This window comes from Macaca mulatta, chromosome 7 (assembly GCF_049350105.2).
Source record: "Macaca mulatta isolate MMU2019108-1 chromosome 7, T2T-MMU8v2.0, whole genome shotgun sequence".
NCBI lineage: Eukaryota > Metazoa > Chordata > Mammalia > Primates > Cercopithecidae > Macaca > Macaca mulatta.
Window position 1 is genome coordinate 41,461,575 of NC_133412.1, and position 25,243 is coordinate 41,486,817.

A 25,243-nucleotide genomic window follows, 5' to 3' on the forward strand; every position below is an offset into this window, starting at 1 on the left:
CTAAACCATTAGGAAAAATTCTTAAATTATGCTAAAATAACAGTGCTGTCATCAGGTGTGGAAAACTTCCCTTCCCCAAATGTTACTGTGTTTGTGTCTTGGCTCCATGTTTTTCTAGCTTATGGTTTTCCTGACTCTTCCTTTGATGTCATTTTTTTCCTGTCAGTATGCCTGCCTCTTCTACCATATTGGTGTGTAAAGCGAATATCTGAACTTCTTTTACAAACAATTTTTTTTTTTTTTTGGAGATGGGGTCTCCCTCTGTCGCCCAGACTGGAGTGCAGTGGTGTGATCTCGGCTCACTGCAACCTCCGCCTCCGGGGTTCAAGCAATTCTCCTGCCTCAGCCTCCCAGTAGCTAGGACTACAGGCTCAGGCCGTCACACCTGGCTACTGTTTTTTTGTATTTTTAGTAGAGATGGGTTTTCACCATGTTGCCCAGGCTGGTTTCAAACTTCTGAGCTCAGGCAATCTGCCCACCTTGGTCTCCCAAAGTGCTAGGATTACAGGCATGAGCCACCGCACCCGGCCCTTTACAAGTAATTATAATAAATAGGGCTCATATAATGTTCTAAAAGGAATACTCCTAAGATTAAAATTGACAAATAAATTAGCCAGGCATAGTGGTATGCACCTGTAGTACCAGCTATTCAGGAGGCTGAGGCAGGAGAATCACTGGAACCCACAAGGTGGAGGTTGCAGTGAGCCCAGATCGTGCCCTGCTGTACTCCAACCTGGGCAACAGAGTGAGACTCTGTCTAAAAAATAAATAAGATTTAAAACATAAAATTAATAAACTTATTTTGGCTGTGTTGTCTTTTTGCTTATATTTGGTTCTTGCCTAAATTCTAGGTAGGAGAGGGCAGCCAAGTGATTGTACTTGGAAAGGAGAAGGAGAGGTTGTTCTGCTAAGCCTGTGCTAGAAGAACACTTCCCTTACCTTCCTCCCCTTTTCTCCTTGTAAACATTTTTATGACTCTTAGTCTGACAGCCTCTGTGTATTAAGAGTGCTTGCTATTGTTCTTGTAAGTTCTTAGCCTATACAAGTTTAGCCTTCAAAGACCCACTACTGACCTTCATTTTAAAATATCAACTTCATTTTAGATGCCACAGTGGAGCTATCCTTGGACAACACACAAAATAATCAGAAGAAGGTGCCAGCCAAAACACTCATTTCTCTTCCTCCGCAGGAAGCCTCAAATTCTTCAAAGCACCAGCCAACCTATGAGGAGGTGAGAATCTGCACTGTTGGTCTCACCACTTTTAGGTATTTAGGACTGTGTACTGCCAGTCTGAAGTGTGGTTGAGTATAAACCCTGAGAACATAGTTATGACTCTTGAAGGAGATCTTTATGCTTAATGGACAGCCAGAATCCAATACAGGAGTCTTTCTTGGGCAGGGTATCTATTGCCCAGAGCACAAGGGCTTTCAATGGTTACTCAAGATACTTGGTGTGTGAAGCTTCCATATTCAGGAGTATAGTTTCTCCTCACTCCCTTCCTAGCCTGCAAGAGGCAAGTCTTTCTAAATCTGGCAGTTATTCATTGTCATCAAAATAAGATTTTAAGAGGATAGATGTAACAAAGACTTGTAAGCTGGCTCCTAATTTAAAATTTTGAGAGTTGGTTCATTGGGATTGTTGGGAATGGACAAAGGCTGAACACTGAAGGATACACCTTGATTTTATTAGATTGATATAAGGTTATTAACAGGGTAAAATTAATAGCTTTTTTTCATATCAACTCTCATGATTTGTCTTTTCTTGAAAAAGCTAGAGGAAGAAGAACAGGAGGATCAATTTGATTTGACAGTCGGTATAACTGATCCTGAGAAGATAGGTAAGTGGTTCTTAGGACTCCTTGTGATGTTAGGATGTGGCTGTGGAAAGCATAGGTAGCTAGTTTCAGGATGGCTACCCTCAGAGTTGAACTAGCCAATGTGAAGTACTTCATTAGTATCTTTTCTGTAAAAGTAGACCCCTTGCTATGTTTCTAAGGCCAGAGACTGCAGTTACTCAATGCATGAGTCAGTCTTTTCTTGGCTTTAGGAAGAAAAATCAGAATCATCAAATACTACTAGAATCCCTTTTTATTTTTATTCTTTTTGTTTTTTGTTTTTTAGAGACAGGGTCTCATTTTGTCACCCAGAATGGAGCGCAATAGCACTATCATAGCTCGCTATCACCTCCAGCTCCTGAACTCAAGCAATCCTCCTACCTCAGCCACCCAAGTAGCTGGGACTACAGGCATGTGCTACCATGCCGACTAATTTTTTTTTTTAAGAGATGGGGTCTTGCTATGTTGCCCAGGCTGGTCTCAAACTCCTGGCCTCAAGTGATCCTCCTACCTTAGCCTCTTAAAGCACTAAGATTACAGGCATGTGCCACTGCACCCAGCTAGATTCTCTTTTTAAAAACCCAAACAGGCTGGCCGTGGTGGCTCACACCTATAATCCCAGCACTTTGGGAGGCCAAGGCAGGCAGATCACTTGAGGTCAGGAGTTCGAGAACAGCCAGGCTAACATGGTGAAACCCCGTCTATACTAAAAATGCAAAAATTAGCCAGTCGTGGTGGTGTGCACCTATAAATGCACCTACTCAGGAGGCTGAGGCCAGAGAATTGCTTGAACCCAGGAGATGGAGGCTGCAGTGAGCTGAGATCATGCCACTGCGCTCCATCCTGGGCAACAGAGCAAGACTGTGTCTCAAAAAAACAAAAACAAAAACAAAAAACCCAAACATTATCTCTCCTTCAGAGTTGATAAGACCCTTTTTTTTTTTAAGATAGTAAATTCCATGTGAGCACCCTAAAAAATACATGTTCTCAAATTGGGAGACATTGAACTTATTTTTCCCTCAAGAAGTTTGAAACTCTCATTTATACATATACTTTTGATAACCTTATGAGGTGGTGAAGTCTGTCTGTGGGGTCCAGGTTGAATTGTACTCAAATTGAAGTTAGATCTTCAAAAAGCATAACACTTAACTTTGTCTGAACTTGGATTTTTATGATGGCTTTCCCCTCTCCCAAGCTTGCAAGAGTTATCCCTGAGTGGAGAACAATAGGCCTCGTCTTTCCTTGTTCTAGCTGTAGTCCCTTACAGAAGAGGCTATACAGAGCCTGTCTTCCTAAACAGGAGTGTTTATACAGTTAAGAGGACAAATGTAATTCTCAACCCTTGGTCTATTTGAAACTAGGGACAGGAACTTGTTAGACTTTATGCCAAAATGGTTATCTTTTTTTTTTTTTTTTTGAAACAGGGTCTCACTCTGTCACCCAGGCTGGAGTGCAGTGGTACAATCACAGCTCACTGCAGCCTCCACCTCCCCAAGCTCAGATGATCCTTCCACCTCAGCCTCCTGAGTAGCTAGGACTACGGGTATGCATCACCATGCCTAGCTAATTTTTTGGTATTTTTTGTAGAGACAGGGTTTCACTATGTTGCCTACCCTGGTCTCCGGCCAAAACGGTTGTCATTAAACTGTTGATTTTAGGCCGGGTGCAGTGGCTCACGTATGTAATCCCAGCACTTTGGAAGGCCAAGGCAGGAGGATCACTTGAACCCAGGAGTTCAGGACCAGCCTGCCCAACATGGCAAGACCACGACTCTACAAAAAGTAAAAAATTTGCCCTGTCTCTACAAAAATATAAAAAATTATAGAGGCATGGCGGTACATGCCTATAGTCCCAGGTACTTGGGAGGCTGAGGCGGGAGGATCACTTGAGCCTGGAAGGTCAAGGCTGTAGTGAGACAAGATAACGCTACTACACTCTAGCTTGGGTGACAGAGTGAGATCCTGTCTCAAAAAAAAAAAAAAATTTTTTTATTTGAACTGTTGAGTTTTGCTTTTCCCAGACTGTTGCACTGGTAGGATGTTTTTGAGGTTCTTATACAGTTCTGTCATTTAACAGAAAAGGAAATTGAGGACCAAAAAGGAAGTAGCTTCCCTGTTAGGGCACAGTGTGGCCCATGGTAGAGCCTGGGCCAGGATTTTGGATTATATGTCTAGATTCTCTCTTGCTTCTCTAATATTTATGGATATTCTATAAACACATTAATTTTAAGCTAGTTATTCACTGCTTTAAATCCTTGGTGGAATAAGATGAATGAATGGCACTAATTCTCTTAAAATGTAATAAGTCATGATGTCTGAACCAGGAGAGGGAACATACTGGTCTCCTAAGGCTGCTGTAGCAAAGTACCACAAACTGGTTAAAACAACAGACATTTCTCGCAGTTTTGGAGGCCAGAAATCTCAAATCCTGGTGTCAGCAGGCCATTCTCCCTGTGAAGACGCTAGGGAAGGACTGTTCATGCCTCTCTCCCAGCTTCTGGCAGCCTCAGGCCTTCCTCGGCTTGTCGATGCATCACTTCAGTCTCTGCCTTTGCTGTCATGTGGCATTCTTCCTAAGAGTCTCCACATTGCCTTCCCTCTATGCATGTCTATCTCTGTGCACACATTCCTTCTTTAACAAATAAGGACGCCAACCTGAGTGGAGTAGGGCCCACCCTAATGTCTTCATTTTAACTTGATTGCATCTATAAAGACGCTGTTACTAAATAAGATCACATTCTGAGGAACTGGGAGTTAGAACTTAAAATGCACCTATTTTGAAGGGGACACAATTTATCCCATTACAGAGAGGAAATTAAACAGTCCATGGATCAGATGTATTTAAACACAAATCACTCTTGGTGATAAGTTTTCATCTCCTTGCACTGTAGTCTAGATTCTTAGTCATGTTGATGCCAAGAAACCAGCTAATTAAAATATTTTCATATTCAAGGCCTGATCTTTGTAACAACACATTCTGTTTGTGTGGGCTGTTTATTCAACATGTGCTTCTTGTTCCTGCACACATCTAAATAATCTAGAATTTAACTTTTACCAGGATATGCTTTTTAGAGCCTTGGTAATTTGCATGTGTTATCTTCAACTCTGAAATTATTCTGGAAATTTACGTAAATTTAAAACCTTGTATTACTAGCTCATTTGCAGATCTGTGTGCTCTCTACGTACATGCAGTATGTCTCTTTTCATGTTCATTGCCTAAGTAAAAGCAGCTGAGAAACAAAATATCTGAAGATCCTGCTTTTCTTTTTTCTCTGTGTTTGCATTTAGACTTTCCTTTTTTTTTTTTTTTTTTTTTTTTTGAGATGGAGTCTTGCTGTGTTGCCCGGGCTGGAGTGCAGTGGCCGGATCTCAGCTCACTGCAAGCTCCGCCTCCTGGGTTTTTACGCCATTCTCCTGCCTCAGCCTCCCGAGTAGCTGGGACTACAGGCGCCCGCCACCTCGCCCAGCTAGTTTTTTTTTTTTTTTGTATTTTTAGTAGAGACGGGGTTTCACCGTGTTAGCCAGGATGGTCTCGATCTCCTGACCTCGTGATCCGCCCGTCTCGGCCTCCCAAAGTGCTGGGATTACAGGCTTGAGCCACCGCGCCCGGCCGCATTTAGACTTTCTTAATTGCAGGCACTAAATTATGGGATTCTTGGACATTTGACCATAACTATTCTGCTGTGAATGAAATTTTGATACTACTTCTATAAAGTAAACTTAAATTTCTTTTTTTTTTTTTTTATTTTATCAGTAGTAAACATCCTTAGTAGTATTGGGTAATGTTAGTAAGGTGGTTTAGAAGAGAACTAAAGTTGGTAATCAGTATAAAGTAATTTTTAAAGTTTAGCTTATGGGTTCTGTTTTATATACACCCTTTTGGTAGGGGCTGGGGAAGTACAGCAGACAAGCCCTCTGTTCCTGTGTAATCTTCAAATTCTTGGTACATTTTGCAAAAAGCAGGCATTTCCAGCCATCTTACTGAAACCAAGTTGTAATGTGTGACCCTGCTGATCCAGTACTGCCTACTTTTCCTTCCCTTGGCCCCTCACCCATCCCCCCAGAACCAGTTCAGGGGCCTAAGCACCTGGTAACTGTTGACCTAGGTTTTCCTGTTTGATGTGGGAAGGAATCAAGGGTGGGGGAGGCAGGGGACAAAACCAACCCCAAACACCGTAGTCCAGCACTGGAGCTGTGTCTGTTTGAATTCTAGAATATGTCTTTTCAGTGCTCAGGGTATCAATGGCATCTTTATCTCCTTAAGTGGTCTAGGTCAGGACATCACCACAGAGCAAAACAATAGCTTGAATCCCAAATTATTTAACAGTCAAAGGCTTTTTCATAAAAATAATTGCTCCAGGAAAGGGAGATTTGTGTGACATTAGGCAGCCAAAGTGTCTTCCTGCCAGACCCTTTGCTCTTGGTGAACATGCTAGATCAGAGAGGTCAGTGTCCCCCCCAGCACCAGTGGAGGGGGTTGTGATGATATTTCTGAAAGAGCAAATCAAGCCCAGAGCTACCCTAGGGTAGAACTACTTGTTTCCTTTTACATCAGTTGCTTCCTTCTCCTCCTGCTTTATACAGCAAGAGAATTGTTTGGTTTCGGACAGATGTGTGTAACCAGACCAAATATTGGCATGGTAACAACTGATGGATTGTCAGTATCCAGTGCTGCTTTGTGGAGGGTATAAATGGAGCCTGGCTTTGAAACAGAGGGCTGACTCTCTTGTGTAACTCAAACTGGGACCCAGCCAGCATCCATGGGGGCTTGCTATGTGCCACAGAGGCCCTGAGGCAAAGTAGGAACTGGATTCTAAGAGTGCATATAAAGCTTGGAGATGAAACAAGTGTCCCTTCTTATCCAGGGTTCCTATGGCTTATGATTCCTGGTTAAATGTTAGTTGGATTGGCACTGCTTTGGTTTCTAAGATAATCTTCTCCTGCTTTCTTGTTCTCCCACAGGGGACGGTATGAATGCATATGTAGCCTACAAAGTTACAACACAGGTGAGTCCAGGTGGCCCTGCTGAAGACCATCTTCATAGACTTGGGTGCTTGTACCAACGTCATCATTCAGATTATTTCTGGGTATCTCCTTTGTTTCTTTGCCAACATCTTCATGTTTACTCAAGATGCAGCAAGCCTGCATCCCCTTGGAGATCTCATCTGGGTACTCCAGACTGAGTCTTTTTAATACTCTTCTAGAAAGCTAACATTTCGGTGTGATTCTGTGAAGTCGTGTGGTATATCTGATACAGCTCTTTTAGAGAACCATGTGGTGTGGAGCTAGATTCACAGATTGCCTTAAACTATCTTTTAAAATCTTCAATGCTTTTGAGGTTTCAGAGAGCTTCTTGTAATACTTAACCTTTTGCCTCTCCGGTCGGGTCTTCTTTCGTATATAATATTAATGCATAGAAAATGTACACAATGTGGTATACAAGTTATGAAGCATAATGAATGAAGCTCTAAACTTACCACTAGTCTTGAGTACCACTGAATCCACTTACGTGTTTTTCCATCATATCCCCTGCCTCACACCTTAGAGGCGCCCTTTCTCCTGAGTTGTCTCTCATTTCTTTTATAAGAAATCTTGCCGGGCGCGGTGGCTCACGCCTGTAATCCCAGCACTTTGGGAGGCCGAGGCGGGCGGATCACAAGGTCAGGAGATCGAGACCACGGTGAAACCCCGTCTCTACTAAAAATACAAAAAATTAGCCGGGCGCGGTTGTGGGCGCCTGTAGTCCCAGCTACTCGGGAGGCTGAGGCAGGAGAATGGCGTGAACCCGGGAGGCGGAGCTTGCAGTGAGCCGAGATCGCGCCACTGCACTCCAGCCTGGGCGACAGAGCGAGACTCCGTCTCAAAAAAAAAAAAAAAAAAAAAAAAAAAAAAAAAAGAAATCTTTACACACACACATATATATATGACTGTTTTGCTTTGTTTTGAGTTTCATAAAAATAATATCATGCTGATAATTGTGCTTGCTTTATTTAGTATTGTTTCTTTCACCCATCCTTGATGGTCATAGCTGTAGTTAGTTCATATACCACAAAATATTTGTGTTTTCCTGTTGTGAACATTTTCTCCTGTCAACATGTTTCTGGTTTTTGTAACTGGGAACTTTCTTGCATGTCTCTAGTGCACATGTGGAAGGGTTTCTCTAGAGTATGTAACCAGGAGTAATTCCCGTGGGTCATAGGTACTGCAAATATTGGACACAAGGAATACAAACTGTTTTTTAAAGTCTTTGTACCAATTTATACCCCATCAGCAGTGTATAAAAGTTCCCATTGATTCACTTCCTTGCCAGCAATTGGTGAGGCCAACCTCCTTAAATTTTGCCTATCTGGTGAGTATAAAGTAAACTCTCATCGTGATGTAGGCCTAACCTTTTTTGGTAGAAATCTGCTTTATATTGTATCTCTACTACTTGTTGGCCTGTGTCCTGTGAACTCTACATTATGATACTTTAGAGGTTACTGTCTACAGCTTAGACATTTCATCCAATTCCCACCCTGCTCCTCACCTGCTTCCCCTTCTTAGAAGCACTTTTTGTCTGTCTTTAGTTTGGCTGCTATAATTCCAGCAGCTTATACCCTTAAATAAGTCAGTGAGGCCTGGCGCAGTGGCTCACACCTGTAATCCCAGCACTTTGGGAGGCTGAGGCAGGTGGATCAACTGAGGTCAGGAGTTCAAGACCAGCCTGGCCAACATGGTGAAACCCCATCTCTACTAGAAAACTAGAAAAATTAGCCAGGCGTGGTGGCAGGAGCCTGTAATCCCAGCCACTTGGGTGGCTGAGACAAGAGAATTGCTTGAACCCGGGAGGCGGAGATTGCAGTGAGCCGAGATTGTGCCACTGCACTCCAGCCGGGCATGGTAACATGTGCCTGTGTTCCTAGCTACTTGGGAGGCTGAGGCAGGAGGATCGCTTAAGCCCGGGAGTTTGAGGCTGCAGTGAGCTGTGATCGCACCATTGCATTCCAGCCTGGGCAACAAAGTGAGATCCTGTATCAAAAAAAAAAAAAAAAAAAACAATAAAAGATGAATGGGTTACTGTAGAATTCTAGCTTTAAACTAGAACTGAACATTTCTTTCTTTAGAACAAGAGTTCTTAACCTGGGAATGAAACTATATTTGAATTTTTATTTCCTCAAAGGTCACCATGGCTTCAGATGTATTTGAATTTAATTGATTGCCTTTATAATCCTATATATTTTTTGCATTTAAAATCATTATTGTGAGAAGAGCTCCTTAGGCTCCCAGACTGCCAAAGGGGGAACTATGGTTTTAAAAAGTTTAAAGACTCTCTGCCTTGGAGAAAGTTATTTACCAGGTGACTGAAGGGCAGGGATCTGGGAAATGGGTTTCTTTAATGTCAATTGGATGGCTTTCAAGACACCATCTCCTGTTTGGAATGAAATTGCCTTGTGTTTTTCCCCATCCCCAAGACGAGCTTACCATTGTTCAGAAGCAAACAGTTTGCAGTAAAAAGAAGATTTAGTGACTTTCTGGGTCTTTATGAGAAGCTTTCCGAGAAGCACTCTCAGAATGGCTTCATTGTCCCGCCTCCACCGGAGAAGAGCCTCATAGGTAAGTAAGCCTGTGGTCTTCCATTCCACTCGGATTGTTTTCCTTTGCATTCTCTCCAAAATTCACTTACTGTTTAGTATATGAGACTACTTCTATTAACAGTCTTGTGGTGAGAAAAGAGACATTTCCAGTGTTTTCCGACCCTGGAGGTCTAGAGAAAAATACAGTATTTTGGCATGTTCTCTTCTTGGGTGCAGTAGGAGCTCTGGGTTTAGCCTCCAGAGTTGTTATGTTCGTTTGTTTTCTAGGGGTCTTCAGGAGTCTTAAATGATTGCGGTTCCCTCCAAATTGAAATAGACTACACTGGATTGGGGTCAGAGGGTCAGAGGAAGGAACCTCTTCATTTTTTTTTTTTGTTTTTTTTGTTTTTTGGTGTTTGTTTTTGAGGTGAGTCTTGCTCTGTCACCAGGCTGGAGTGCAGTGGCGTGATCCCAGCTCACTGCAAGCTCTGCCTCCCAGGTTCAAGTGATTCTCCTGCCTCAGCCTCCTGCATAGCTGGGACTATAGGCGCCCACCACCATGCCCAGCTAAGTTTTGTATTTTTAGTAGAGATGGGGTTTCACCATGTTGGCCAGGCTGGTCTTGATCTCTCGACCTCATGATCCGCCTGCCTTGGCCTCCCAAAGTGCTGGGATTACAGGTGTGCACCACTGCACCCGGCCAGGAGCTTCTTCATTAACATCAGTTGATGTTTGTACTCAGGGTTCCATGGCCGCCTTTTTTTTTTTTTTTTTTTTTTTTTTTGAGACGGAGTCTCGCTCTGTCACTCAGGCTGGAGTGCAGTGGCCGGATCTCAGCTCACTGCAAGCTCCGCCTCCCGGGTTCACGCCATTCTCCTGCCTCAGCCTCCCGAGTAGCTGGGACCACAGGCGCCCGCCACCTCGCCCGGCTAGTTTTTTGTATTTTTTAGTAGAGACGGGGTTTCACCGTGTTAACCAGGATGGTCTCGATCTCCTGACCTCGTGATCCGCCCGTCTCGGCCTCCCAAAGTGCTGGGATTACAGGCTTGAGCCACCGCGCCCGGCCTCCATGGCCGCCTTTTTAAGAAAATGTATTATCTGCAAATCCTAGAGTTTAGAACCTTCAGCACTTAGAGACTAGTTTTCAAAAATGGCTCTCAAGTAAAGAACCTTTTGTTCAGCCCTGCACATGACATAGAAGTGGCTTAGGTTGTATGCATTGCCTTTCCTCCTGCTGACACTTGAAAAAAAAGAAAGATCATTTATGGTTATTTTGCTTTTTAAATTCCATTCTAGGGATGACAAAAGTGAAAGTTGGGAAGGAAGATTCTTCTTCTGCAGAATTTCTTGAAAAACGGAGGGCTGCTTTAGAAAGGTAAGTTCCATACAGCCATTTTCCTGAATAACGTGAGGACAAATGAGAAGTTGAAAAGTGAGTCTAAATGATGAGACAGCCCATTGAGTTAGAGATGAAATGTGAATGAATTGAAGTTCCTCACCTCCATATTATCTCTCAACTTTTCCTGAGTTGCCTATTTTCCCACCTTGGGAATAGGCCATCTTCTGTTTTTTTCCCATCCCGAGTGAGCAGGCAGTCATGTTCTTAGACAATCAAATATGAATGGCTCTGAGGTTTCTTTCTGACCAGTTATTTTTCTCTCCCTTTTTGGAAATGTCAGGAATGTGAACTTGAATATGCTTACAAGGAGAGTCCTACTTAAGTACCTTATCTCAGGGTACTTTAAGTAACAGAAGACGTGGTATCACTGCCAGCGCCGTGTGACGCCCAGAGCCTTCTGAGGCCAGCTCAACTAACCAGATGGTAACTGCTTACCTTGTAGGTACCTTCAGAGGATTGTGAATCATCCTACCATGTTACAGGACCCTGACGTCAGAGAGTTCTTGGAGAAAGAAGAGGTTAGTATTCAGTGCAAACTGAATTTCATAATTTATGTCTGCTCCTAGTGAAATGAAACTAGTTCATTCCAAAAATATGTGAGCACTTAACATGACTAGTACCAGACTGTATCCTAGTTTTGGGTGAACCCCTGAGAGTGACAAGTATTTTTCAGCCTTTGAAATAAAAGAAGCTCTGCCTGAAGTCAAAAGTAGTTAGTCGTAGGGGTCAAATGGCAGCTTAGTATTGTCTTATTGGATCAACACAGTGATCTATTTGGCAGGTCCTTGGCATGTTGTAGGTTACTTCTTGGCTCAGATTGAATGCATATTTTATGCCAGGCGGGGCATTGGTTAAAAACCAGTTACCACAAACCACAGAACTGCTATGTAGGAAAAGTGTTGATTGAAGTAGACAGTCTTTTTTACAGGCCATGTGTAGGCTAGTCATGATTGTCAAAAATTGAAAACAGCTCAATTGCTAACAGTGGAAGAATTAAGTAAAATATATCAATATAACCAAATATTTGATTCTCATCATAAACAAAGTATACAGAAATGTTAGTACATGGACGTGTATGTTAAAAGAATTATAAAATGTGAAACATGAAATAGCATGTAAATACAGCTGTAGAAACATGTGAGTCATTAAGGATCAAAAGAAACACTTGAGTGAAATGTTTTATCTCACAGGAAAGCAAACTAGAAGGAAGGAAGTGACTGCATAGGGCTATCATTTTGCTTTAATTTTTATTTTTAAATTTTTCTTTCATTTGTATATAGTATGTGTTATTCCAGTGAAGAAAATGATAATAAATGAGTTTTTTTCTCTGAAATGAAATGTTTTAATTAAAAATTCCCTGTCAAATGCTTCAGATCTTTTAGTCTTCTCTTGTGAATATTCTTAAATCCCTTCTTCCTTTTCACCCTCTCATCTTTACTCCATACCCCTAAGCAGGGTATGTCTGTAGCAGCACTGTGGACCCTTTGGGTAAGATAGTTCTTTGTCGTAGGGATTGTCCTCTGCATTGCAGGGGGTTTTAGCAGCATGCCTGGTACCTACCCACTAGATCCAGGTAGCACCCCCTCCCCAGTTATAACAACCACAATCATTTCCAGACATTGCCAAATGTCCCCTAGGACGCAAAGTGGCCCCAAGTTCAGAACTACTGCCAGGCCGAGCACGGTGGCTCACGCCTGTAATCCCAGCACTTTGGGAGGCTGAGACAGGAGGTTGACCTGAAGCCAGGAGTGCGAGACCAGCCTGGCCAACATGGCAAAACCCCATCTCTACTAAAAATACAAAAATTAGCTGGGCGTGGTGACGGGTACCTATAATCCCAGCTACTTGGGAGGCTGAGGCAGGAGAATCACTTGAACCGTGGAGGCAGAGGTTGCAGTGAGCAGAGATCGTGCCACTGCACTCCAGCCTGGGCGACAAGAGCAAGACTCCATCTCAAAAAAAAGAGCTACTGCCATAGAGTCCTGAACACTAAAATCTGACTTTTTAGCATAATATGCTGTATATGCTATAGATTTTTCAGCATCCTTTCCATGCCCTAGGAGAGTACTGGGGAGACTGAACAGCAATCAGATTGTTTCTAAATATTTGGCATGCTTGGCTACTAGGTCATCCCTGAAAGTAGCCTTGATCTGAATCAATAATTCTCTTGTCCTTGGATATTTGTTCGCTGAAGAAAATTCAAGGACAGCAAGATTTTAGTGTCTTAAGACTTTTAAGTCCAGTTGTGTACCAAGTATGCTAATCCAAGGGAACTTTTGACTTTTAACAAGAGTGTGCTTGATACTGAGGCAGTTCATGCCTGGGTAGGCAGACAATCTCAGTTTGAGGTCACCTGACTGCATAACACCCTAGTCTACTTTTTTTCTGTATAAAATATCAAAAGCTGAAAATATTGGCTGATTCTTTTTAATGTGGTTCTTTGATTTTTCTTTACGGACGTGTTGTGGATTCCTCAGACTGCCTTTGAAAAAACAATTTACAGTTCACATAATTTGTCTGGCAAGTTTTGGGCTTGCCATCTGATGGATACTAATTCTTCTGAACCTAAAATAGGGGCAGCAGATAACTTGCCATCCCTGCCTTCTTGGTCTTGTAGCTGCCACGTGCCGTGGGTACCCAGACATTGAGTGGTGCTGGTCTCCTCAAGATGTTCAACAAAGCCACAGATGCCGTCAGCAAAATGACCATCAAGATGAATGAATCAGACATTGTGAGTAGCCTTGTGCCTCTTACCTTCACCTACACCTCAGGCTTATAGGTCAGAACCCCTAAGGAGTCCTGAGATTTCTGAGATTAGAAAGTTTTTTATAATTTAGTCCCTTTTTGAAAAACAACTGCTAAAGAAAGACTGCACTGCACCTATAGAAGTAATCTCATTAAAGCTCTGGGCTTTTGTGTTTCAGTGGTTTGAAGAGAAGCTCCAGGAGGTAGAGTGTGAGGAGCAGCGCTTACGGAAACTGCATGCTGTTGTAGAAACTCTAGTCAACCATAGGAAAGGTAACAAGCTCTGAAATGCACTTGGAGCTAGGGGAAATTGTTGTCTCTAGTGAACTGGAGATGGGAGGGCATGCTGTTCCAGTCCTCTCAGCCATCCAAGTTGAAATTCTCAGCCCACCAGGTCCTTGATGTTCTGATAAAAAAAAGGGATGCCCTGCATCTCCTGGCAGAAAACATGGTTCAACCACTGTGGGCATTGTACTTTCTACCTGGGAGGGGTGCAGGGAAGCTGTCCCAGATACAGCATGACCTGGGATGCCGGCTTCTGTTGATTTTGAGTTGATGGCTTATATCCAAAATGATGTCATACATGCTTTAGCTACGTGGTCAAACCAGCAATGCGTAAATGCAAGGAAACCACCTGTCTCCTAATCCTTCTGCGTCTCTCTTTAGTGAAATTTGCTTACAAGCTAGTGAAATTTTCCCAGTTTGAATCTTTTCCCTCTCTGCCTTAAACATGCTGATAATTAGAAATCTAAACAGATAGAAGATCCACAGCATAAGGCCAGTGTAAGTAAGGGTTGGCAAACTATAATTTGGCCCATGGGCCAAATCTGAGCCTTGTTCCTATTGCCATGAGCTACAAATTTAGGTTTTTACTTTTTTAAAGGAATGAATTGGAGGAGAAAAGAATCTCTAGCAGACTATGTGTAGCCTGCAAACCCTAAAAAAATTATCAGCTGGGCACGGTGGCTCACACCTGTAATCCCAGCACTTTGGGAGGCCAAGGCGGGTGGATCACGAGGTCAGGAGTTCAAGACCAGCCTGGTCAAGATGGCGAAACCCTGTCTCTACTAAAAATACAAAAACTTAGCCAGGTGTGGTGGTAGGCATCTGTAATCCTATCTACTTGGGAGGCCAAGGCAGAGAACTGCTTGAACCTGGGAGGCGGAGGTTGGAGTGAGCTGACATCGTGCCACTGTGCTCCTTTACAAAGATTTTGCCCTACTCTAGAACATTCAAGACTATATGGTGTGCACATATATTCACTCTTCTCTCTTGTACAGAGAGGCTACCACTCATGAGCTTTAACAAAAATATAAGAATAGTTTATTTGGCCTGTTTGTTATTTAATAAGTGGGCTTTGGTTCTTCAGGGATATTGGAGCTGCTTCCTTCAGGTAGGCCTAACCCAGTGAAACTCAGGACAAGCTGGTGCCTCTCCCTCCTGCTTCTGTGACCAAGCCACATTCTCTTTACTCTCTGAATACAGTTAATCGTGGTGTAAGTGACTGGGTTGCGGAACCCTCGTTTCCCAGATATGCAGTGGGCGGCATTGCTAAGACATGCCATGCGGTGTCAGCTGATTTGTCCCTTTTCCTTGTGAGATCAGAGAGGCCTCTGCTGTCTTTTCCTCCTTCCAGAGCTAGCGCTGAACACAGCCCAGTTTGCAAAGAGTCTAGCCATGCTTGGGAGCTCTGAGGACAACACGGCATTGTCACGGGCACTCTCCCAGCTGGCTGAGGTGGAAGAAAAAATTGAGCAGCTCCACCAGGAACAGGCCAACAACGACTTCTTCCTCCTTGCTGAGCTCCTGAGTGACTACATTCGCCTCCTGGCCATAGTCCGGGTAAGCTTCTGTTTCCTTTTCTCCTCCTTCCCTTGATTTGATTTGTTTTTCTTTTGCTGGTCCTCTTCCCAAGACAGTTTCATCCCATTATAGCTTGTAAATAGGTGTCACTTTTTCTACTTTTAAGAGGAAAGGTATCCTATAAACCAAGCAATCTGTTCACCTGTTAGCTAGTTATCACTGACTCATTTTGAGCCCCACAACCAAGATTCCTAGATGGCATTTGGAGAAAAGATCACTCTTGAATCTCCAAATAGGTTGCCCTTCATTGTTGAGGCTGGACGGTGTCCTCTGTGGTCCTTTCTTTTCTTTTTTTTTTTTTTTTTTTTTTTTGAGATGGAGTCTCGCTGTGTCTCCCAGACTGGAGTGCAGTGGCGCAATCTCAGCTCACTGCAAGCTCCGCCTCCCGGGTTCACACCATTCTCCTGCCTCAGCCTCCCGAGTAGCTGGGACTATAGGCGCCCGCCACCACGCCTGGCTAATTTTTTGTATTTTTAGTAGATACGGTGTTTCATGGTGTTAGCCAGGATGGTCTCGATCTCCTGACCTCGTGATCCGCCCACCTTGGCCTCCCAAAGTGCTGGGATTACAGGCGTGAGCCACCGCACCCGGCCTGTGGTCCTTTCTTGCAGGAACTTACAGACCTGATCTCTTGGCCCCTGGAGCAGTGACTTCCTCAGTCCTTTGATCTTTGCCTCCTTAACAGTAACTGGTGGCTTTGGTGGCTTCCACTTGTCCTTCCAGTATGGGCAGTCAGGTAACTACATGGAACTGGCTTGGCATTGCATGGAGGAGTATGGCCAGGGGATTGAGAGAGCTCATCACCAGAGCCTTCCTGTGCTGTGCCACCCCCACTGATAACATTCCAGCCTGCCCCTCATCAAGCACCTCACTCTCTCCTGGTGATCTAGCAGTGTGGTTTCCCCATGAGCACTCCCAGGGGTTAAGGTTAAGGAATTGTGACAGTGGTATTAGCTCTCGCATGGCCTCCCTAAGACAGAGGAAAGAACCAAGAGGAAGCCTGGCGCCTACACTCTAAGGGCTTAAGTCTGTCCCTGATTCGGCTTGGGATCAGGATGTGTTGAGCCTCAGAGTTAGAACAGTGCCACCCCTCGGTCCCCATCCCCAACATATCTCCCATTAGGGAGCTTGTGCGTTGTGTTAGGAGCTGAGCTGCTCCCAGGCTGTCGCTTCCTCCGTGGTGGAGTTGCCTCATAGAGCCTGGGAGGTTACTCATTTTCCTCTCCCATTGCTATTTGGTTTGCTGCTAACTCCAGAGTGATAAGAGGTTTTAAAAATAACCTGCTATGTAATTCTTAGAACTGGTCAGGCTACTTAGACTGGAGAGCAAGCTGCAGGAAGGGCACTCTCTGGAGGAAGCTTTCTATGAGGAGCGTTGTTTGGGATCTCTGGGGAGCACAGTTCTTGGATATGGCGCCCAGGCACAGTGAGCTTGTACCACAGGGATGAGGGCCTTGCCTAGAGCTCCATGGGCTGGGGCTGGGGAAGGATGCCTCACGGCACAGAACGGCGAATGGTCTTTTCTCAGAGACCCTCCATCTGCCTGCCTCGTGCTTATGAGCCTGGTGGTGGGATTGGAGAGAAGAACAAAGGTTTCTTTTCTGCTCTTCTCTGAGCGTGGAGCCGGACCACTGTTAGGCCAGTGGGTTGGGCTTGAGTCTGACTCGGATATGAGGTCACCCTTTACCTCATCTTTTGACTTTGAGGTGTTAAGATGCTGCAGGGGAACAGCAGTGACAATAGTGGGGCAGGTGAATTTGGTGGCATTGCATTCCCTAAGGTTCAAGTTTTGGCATAAACCTATGCTAAGGAGTCATAGACAATATTCAGGGAAGGCCAGGCGCGGTGGCTCATGCCTGTAATCCTAGCACTTTGGGAGGCTGAGGCAGGTGGATCACCTGAGGTCAGGAGTTTGAGACCAGCCTGGCCAATGTGGCGAAACCCCATCTCTACTAAAAATACAAAAATTATCTGGGCATGGTGGCGGGCGCCTGTAGTCCCAGCTACTCAGGAGACTGAGGCAGGAGAATCGCTTGAACCCAAGAGGTGGAGGTTGCAGTGAGCCGAGATCGCTCCATTGCATTACAGCCTGGGTGACAAGCGTGAAACTCCGTCTAAAAAAAAAGAAAATATTCAGGGAACTTTTGCAGGACAGCGAGGGAGCCGATGGAACCTGGCTGGGTGGCTGGCCCCAGGCACAGATCGTTGATCCAGGCTGCTGCTTGTGGCCTATTAAGCAAGTCCGGGCAGGTGTGGGTTAGTCAGGCCAGCAGCTTCCTTCCCTGGAAATGTTGATTGTGGTCAAGAAACTGGAAACAAGGAAAACTAGCAAATAGATTTTGGGGAGCTTCTTGGAGGCCTTGGTAGCCTAGAGCAGGTGAGTGTGTGGTTGGGAAAAAGCAGTGTGGCCCTATGGTGGGTTTAGGTGTTGATTTAAAGATTTGTTAAGCTAACCTTGTAGATTATTTGGGTGTCAGTTTAAAGGTTGGGTCCTTAGGGTGGACTTCCCTGACATCTTTCCCAGGCTAAGCTAGGCCCCTGGTTTCATGTTATAGTACCGTGCTGCATTCCCAGTAGTCTGCATACTTGTAATTATCTATTTTAATTGCGAATGTAATGTTGGCCTTTTCCATTAGATGACAAATTCCATGAAAATGGGACCATGAGTTTCATCCACTGTATTCTTAGCTCCTGGCACATGGCAGGCACTCAGGGAAAGTATGTAGCCTTATGAACTGACTGATCTGAGGGAGGTACTTTTGTAAGCCATAGTATTGGTCACTGGCAGAAGGCCACCTACTGGCTCCCTGCCATCCAGCCCTGGGAGTAGCATGAAGCAGCATGGCACTGGCCTCCTGGAAGCTTGGAGAGAAGTATTACCCAAGCTTTGCTCCTAGACATTAAACTTCCCAGCTGGGCACTAACATGCGGCTGCAGAACCTGCCCTTGCTCAGTCTGTCCCTGGCGCAGCTGCTGGGAGAGCCTGCCCCGAGGAGGAGCCAGTAGAGCTCTTGAAGAGCTGGTTGTGGTCCTCCTCAACCCCAACCCCACAGGCTGCCTTCGACCAGCGCATGAAGACATGGCAGCGCTGGCAGGATGCCCAAGCCACACTGCAGAAGAAGCGGGAGGCCGAGGCTCGGCTGCTGTGGGCCAACAAGCCTGATAAGCTGCAGCAGGCCAAGGACGAGATCCTTGAGGTGAGTCCCCTGAGGCAGCCCAGCCAGGGGTGTTCTGCTAGTTCCAAATGAACCCAGGTCCCATCCCACCCAGAGGCTTGGAACCCCACAGTGGGCAAGAGCGCTGATGGAGTCTAAAGGGCCGTGGCTGCTGAGGAAGCCTCTGAGAATGACTCCAGGCCTTCCTGAGGCCTAGTCCCCCTGTTCTTTTCCTACTCTACCCAGACTTGTCAAATCAGAATCTCTGGCCCGGCACGGTGGCTCACGCCTGTAATCCTAGCACTTTGGGAGGCCAAGGTGGGCAGATCACTTGAGGTCAGAGTTTTTTTCTTTTTTTTGAGAAGGAGTCTTGCTCTGTTGCCCAGGCTGGAGTGCAGTGGCGTGATCTCGGCTCACTGCAAGCTCCGCCTCCCGGGTTCACACCATTCTCCTCCCTCAGCCTTCCTAGTAGCTGGGATTACAGGCGCCCGCCACCACACCCGGCTAATTTTTTATATTTTTAGTAGAGATGGGGTTTCACCATGTTAGCCAGGATAGTCTCAATCTCCTGACCTCGTGATCTGCCCGCCTCGGCCTTCCAAAGTGCTGGGATTACAGGCGTGAGCCACCACGCCCGGCTTTTTTTTTCTTTTTTTTTTTTTCTTTTTTAGATGGAATCTCGCTCTGTCGCCCAGGCTGGAGTACAGTGGCATGATCTCAGCTCACTGCAAGCTCTGCCTCCTGGGTTGATGCCATTCTCCTGCGTCAGCCTCCCAAGTAGCTGGGACTACAGGCTTCCGCCACCTTGCCTGGCTAATTTTTTGTATTTTTAGTAGAGACAGGATTTCACCGTGTTAGTAGCCAAGATGGTCTCGATCTTGACCTCGTGATCCACCTGCCTCAGGCTCCCAAAGTGCTGGGATTATAGGTGTGAGCCACCGTGCCCGGCCGAGGTCAGGAGTTCTAGACCAGCCTGACTAACATGGTGAAACCCTGTCTCTGCTAGAAACACAAAAATTAGCCGAGGCCGGGCGTGGCGGCTCACACCTGTAATCCCAGCACTTTGGGAGGCCAAGGCGGGCGCATCACGAGGTCAAGAGATTGAGACCATCTTGGCTAACATAGTAAAACCCTGTCTCTACTTAAAAAAATATAAAAATTAGCTGGGCGCGGTAGCACCCGCCTATAGTCCCAGATACTCGGGAGGCTGAGGCAGGAGAATCGCTTGAACCTGGGAGTCAGAGGTTGCAGTGAGCTGAGATCACACCACTGCACTCCAGTCTGGTGACAGAGCAAGACTCTATCTCAAAAAAAAATTAGCCAGGTGTGGTGGCACACGTCTGTAGTCCTAGCTACTCAGGAGGCTGAGGCACGAGAATCACTTGAACCCGAGAGGCAGAGGTTGCAGTGAGCCGAGATCATGCCACTACACTCCAGCCTGGATGACACAGCGAGACTCCATCTCAAAAAAAAAAAAAAAAAAAAAGAATCTTGGCAGGAGGGGTCCTGGCTGGGTCTTTGAAAACCTACGTAGCTGGTTCAGATACGCCTTCTCATGAGAACTAAATTAAGTTTTCCAGGCCTTCCAACCCTGCTGGTGGGTACCTAAACTGGAGGCTGCTGGAGTATCAGAGCCTTCTTGAAGGACCACACTTGGTCCCAAATGCCTGAAATACAGGCATCTCTTTTCCAATCAGCCCCTAAAGTCACCTTCTGCTGGACTCTGACTTACATGCGAAATCCTCTGTGACACCTCATCTTACCCACAGGGACAGACAGACATGATGATCAATTGAGGCCTCATATGTAAAATTGATGTCCAAATGTGAAGGCTTAGTAATGACGCCATAATATGAGGTGATCCTTTCTTTCCTCTTTCTTCCCAGTGGGAGTCTCGGGTGACTCAGTATGAAAGGGACTTCGAGAGGATTTCAACAGTGGTCCGAAAAGAAGTGATGCGGTTTGAGGTGAGATAGAAGATCCTACTTCTCACTTAGCATGCAGTGCATGTTTTAGAATGCTCTTGGTGTTGTCCAACTCTACTGGGTAAAGAGATAGAGGTACCAGTGACTTGGCAATTTTCGTGAGCAGGCGTGGCCTTCTTTGGGGAGTGTGTGTTTGTTCCTAGGCACAGTGGCAGTCTTACATTTGTGGCTGGACCAGAGCAATTAAACACAAAGCTTGCAGCTGCCACATAACCTCGGCCCCCAGTCCTTTCTTCTCCACTCTCCTCCATCTCCTGCCCTCCCACAAAGCCTTTCAAGGCCTTGGCAGACTCTCTTTGGCTGGAAATTACAGCTATTCCACCTGCTGCCTCTACTTTCTGAGACTGTGTTTGGCCTTGGTCAGCAATAAACACCACTATCCCATCGAAAGGGAAAGCGAAAACTGGATGGTCAGTGTAGAATCTTGTCTCCTAGAAAGAGAAATCCAAGGACTTCAAGAACCACGTGATCAAGTACCTTGAGACACTCCTTTACTCACAGCAGCAGGTATGTAAGTTGTGTGTGACCTTCGTCCTCTACTGTCCGCTCCGAAGACCAGCTGCCTCCTTGGGGCTTCTACGACAAGATGTGCAGGCCCTGCTTCTGAGGGGCTGTGCCCTCCTCTAGTCGATCATTGAAAATAGGCCCTGTTGCTCTGACATGGAGCATCCAACAGGGTCTTTTACTAAGCAGGAGGGCCAGGCTCTGCTGCCCTCATTCTGAGGTGAGTTAGTTTTTGAGGACAAACCCCATCTCCCTGTAACTGCTTACCCTTCGAGGAGCCACCCCATGGTACCACCTGGCCTTCCTGAGACTGAGGCCTCATCAGTATGTGAAACAGTGGCCCCACTGTGAGGAGCTAACCAAGCCAGGCAAAGCTGTGGCCAGCACAGGGGTGCTCCCTCTCGGGTGGAGCCAAGACTGTCTTCAGAGACTGGCCTTGCACTTGGGGCCCAGGAACTGCTGCCTTCCCTGTTGAGAGGGAGGTGTGAGGGTCGTGTGGCCTGTGCAGCTGCTCAGAGCTTGCCTTTGTGGGGCAGAGGCGCTTGGCGAGCGCCAGGGTACTGTGCTTGATTCCTCCCAGGCTGGCTTAGGCTCTGCCACTAGGTGGGGGCACTTGCTTACTGTCCCCACTTCTTTGCAGCTGGCAAAGTACTGGGAAGCCTTCCTTCCTGAGGCAAAGGCCATCTCCTAATGGACCAAGGACCCCAGAGCCCACCTGTGTGACGCTGCCTTTTTATACACTGTCCTCCTCCACCTTGATGGACCCCCGGTGATGCATCCTGCCTAGGCTGGACTTAACCCCTTCCTCCCTGTCCCCACGACCAACTGTCCCCAGTTACTCTAACCGTTATTTCATTTAGCTTCCATATATATTTTCTTACCTAAGAGAATAGTTTCCTGCTTTAAGCAAAAGACCTACAATAGGTGGTGGAATTATGGGGTGGAGTATTGATATAAATATATAAATACAAATGTATATTTTTCAGGATGTGGTGTAGGAACTGGGAATAACGTTTTCTGTTACTCCTGATGGTGCCATGAAAAGGTTATGTAATAAAATATTTTAAAATCAGGTCACATGACTCAGAATGTTGGTGGTTTTTGCTTAGGCTGGGGAGCAGTTGGGAATCAGGTCTGGAATACTCCTAACGAAGAAGTTGCCCAGGTATAGTAAGTTTTTCTCTACCGTTCATGAGTTTTTTGCTGCTGCTTCCCTCTGGAAATGGGGTTTCTTTCTCTCTGCCTACCTCAGCTACCTGTTCTGAGGGTCTCAATCTGTTTCATATTCCCACTTCTTTAGGGAAGGAGTTTTAAAAACATCTCTTAAAATAAGAGGAGCAAAATCTATTAAAACCTATTCTCCTGCAAAGGAGGCAGAGACTTTCTCACTCTTCTCCTTCTTTTTTTTTTTTTTTTTTTGTATCCCCATCATTAAGCAAGAGCCTTTCTCTTTTGTTCTTCCTGTTTCCCTAAGCTGCTCAGGGTTCTCTGAGTCTTGCCCTCCAATGGCAAGTCTTATTTATAACTAAACCTATGTTTGTCACCCATCAGAACACATCCTCAGTAGACTGTGTGAAGGTCTGATAAGGACTTGATGCTTTATCTCTATAGACATGAAAGCCATGCCCTCTGCCTCTAGATAGGGTGATCCAAGAGCTCCTGAACCTTAGGAGGTTCAAAGAAGCTCTACTGTCTGTGCCCAGGAGGTAGCCTGCCAGCAAGAGCCCCCAGGAGTTGCACGCACAGCCAAAGGGTGTTCACACAGATCTCTGCCAGTCTAGCCAGGGGACGCCAGAGTCTCAGGTCAGTCAAGGCTGGGCTTCCCCCTTAGCTGTGTCCGCAGCTGCTCAAGCTGTACTGGTCAGAGTGGGCTTTGAAGCTCCTTTGTTAGCTCGAGCTGCTGACTGCCGCTATGGGAGCCTTGCGACCTCCAACTCCTCCAACCCAAAGACACTCCTGCCACTGGGGCCCCAGGTCCTGCTCTATCAGTTCTCTTTGGTGGGGGGCTAGGGTTTAGGGTGAGGCAACCTGAGGCAAGACAAGGCAGTAAACATTCTGATTCCCTGTACACTGACGCAGCAGCAGGGGAAGAGCCAGTGCTGCAAGTACTTTTTTTTAACAGTTGAATTTTTTGGAAAAAGTCACTCTCCCTACCCCTCAGTATCCTTATCATCAACTTTGGTTTTATCCTTCCAGTCTTTATTATATGCTTGCTTTTACGTAGTTGTAATAATATACACATAAAATATTTTGTATCCTGCTTTTATCATTCAACATTGTACATGTTATAAGCATTTTTCTATATTGTTATATATCTTCACAAAGTTGATTTGTAAAGCTGTGTTATTTGAAGGCCTCCATAGGGTGACTGTACCATAATTTTGATTGATCCCTTGTTGTTGGATTCTTGGTCGGGGGTTGTTTGTTTTGTTTTGTTGGTAACCTTAAAATTTTTAATATAATTTCAGATTTACAGAAAAGTCACAGGAATATCACAAAGAACTCCTATATATCTTTTATCCAGATTTACTGAGTGTTTACATTTTATCCCATTTGCCTTATCTACTTCATGTCGTATTTTCTTAATCATTTGAGAGTAATTTGCACAGATGCCCCATTATGCCCAAAGCGGTATGCATTTCCGTAACAACAGGACATTCTCTTCTAAGAGAAGAAGAGAATTGTTTTAAGTATTATTCAGTATTTTTTTAAGTATTATTGTCAAAATCAGGAAGTTTAACAGTGATTTAATACTGTTATCTAACTAATGATTCATATTTAAATTTTGTCAGTTATCCCAATAATGTCTTTTGTAGCCATTCATGCAGGATCGTGTGTTACATTTGTAAACGTGTATCTTAATACTGCAGATTCCTCAGCCTTCTTTTGTCTTTCATTACCATGACATTTTTGAAGAATACAGACTATTTTGTTGAATGTGCCTCAGTTTGGATTTGTGTGATGGTTCTGCATGGCTAGGTGAGGGTTTTGCATTCTGGGCAGGAACATCACAGAAGCAATGTGTCCTCAGTGCATCATGATCAGCATATAATGTCAGCTGGTCCCATTGATGTTGTTAACTCTGTTCCCGGGTTAGGTTGGTGTCTGCCAGATTGCATTTTAAATTTACGATTTCCCCTTTGTAATTTACAAGTAATTTGTGGGGAGATACTTTGAGACTATTTAAGTATTTTGTTCCTCATTCATGAGTTATATAGTATCAGTTGATTAGTCTTGTCCGAGTTATTACTGTCATGATTGACCAGCATGATTTCCTAACTCCGTAATGCCTTGTACATTTATTGGTTGGCATTCTACTGTAAAGAAAAACATCCTTTCTCACCATTTATTTTTTCACTTGTTTATCAAGATGGATGCAGGGATTCCTATTTTACTCAGAGTTGCAAGCCATTGCTTTGATTTTATCTTGATTCTCAAATTGTCCCAGATCTATAGCAGCCTCTTGTGTGTTTTTAGCTTGCCCCCATCATGTTTTGAGTACTTTCTTACCTTCTGGCATAACAAGATGTTCCAGGCTAATCTTGAATGTTCCCTGCCCCAGCCCTGGAATCAGCCATTTCTCCAGGGAGTCTTGGTTCCTTATAATGGAGAATGGTATTTATTTATTTTGATTTGATTTGATTATTATTACTATTTTTGAGACAGAGTCTCGCTCTTGTCACCCAGGCTGGATTGCAATGGCACAATCTCAGCTCACTGCAACCTCCACCTACCGGGTTCAAGCAGTTCTCCTCCCTCAGCCTTCCAAGTAGTTGGAATTACAGGTGCCTGCCCCCGCACCTGGCTAATTTTTGCATTTTTGGTAGAAACAGGGTTTTACCATGTTGGCGAGGCAGGTCTTGAACTCCTGACCTCAGGTGATCTGCCCACCTCAGCCTCCCAAAGTGCTGGGATTACAGGTGTGAGCCACTGTGCCTGGCCAGAGAATGTTATTTAGAAACCAAGATCTGGGTGCCAAATGTGCTTCTTGTTACTGGAATGTCATTGCCTCTAGGCTCTCACCATACAGTGCAAAGATACATATATAGAGATAGATAATTATAGAAACAAGATAGGGTATTGGGAGGCCGAGACGGGCGGATCACGAGGTCAGGAGATCAAGACCATCCTGGCTAACACGGTGAAACCCCGTCTCTACTAAAAATACAAAAAATTAGCCGGGCGTGGTGGCGGGCGCCTGTAGT

At 45.1% G+C, this 25,243-nt stretch overlaps 1 protein-coding gene across 2 annotated transcripts in view; it reads left to right on the plus strand.

Moving 5' to 3' along the window:
• Nucleotides 1–23,299, plus strand: part of SNX1 (sorting nexin 1) — a 42,588-nt gene extending 19,289 nt beyond the window's left edge. The window contains exons 3-15 of one of the 2 annotated variants that reach the window (XM_015142440.3): nucleotides 1,104–1,231; nucleotides 1,772–1,838; nucleotides 6,797–6,840; nucleotides 9,286–9,427; nucleotides 10,684–10,762; nucleotides 11,229–11,304; nucleotides 13,404–13,517; nucleotides 13,711–13,804; nucleotides 15,168–15,373; nucleotides 18,448–18,591; nucleotides 20,436–20,516; nucleotides 20,970–21,041; nucleotides 22,148–22,372. In XM_015142440.3, coding sequence (XP_014997926.1) covers nucleotides 1,104–1,231; nucleotides 1,772–1,838; nucleotides 6,797–6,840; nucleotides 9,286–9,427; nucleotides 10,684–10,762; nucleotides 11,229–11,304; nucleotides 13,404–13,517; nucleotides 13,711–13,804; nucleotides 15,168–15,373; nucleotides 18,448–18,591; nucleotides 20,436–20,516; nucleotides 20,970–21,041; nucleotides 22,148–22,303 — 1,403 coding nt within the window. In that variant the 3' untranslated portion in view covers nucleotides 22,304–22,372. 2 annotated transcript variants of the gene reach the window in all.
• The last annotated feature ends 1,944 nt before the right edge of the window (nucleotides 23,300–25,243 follow it).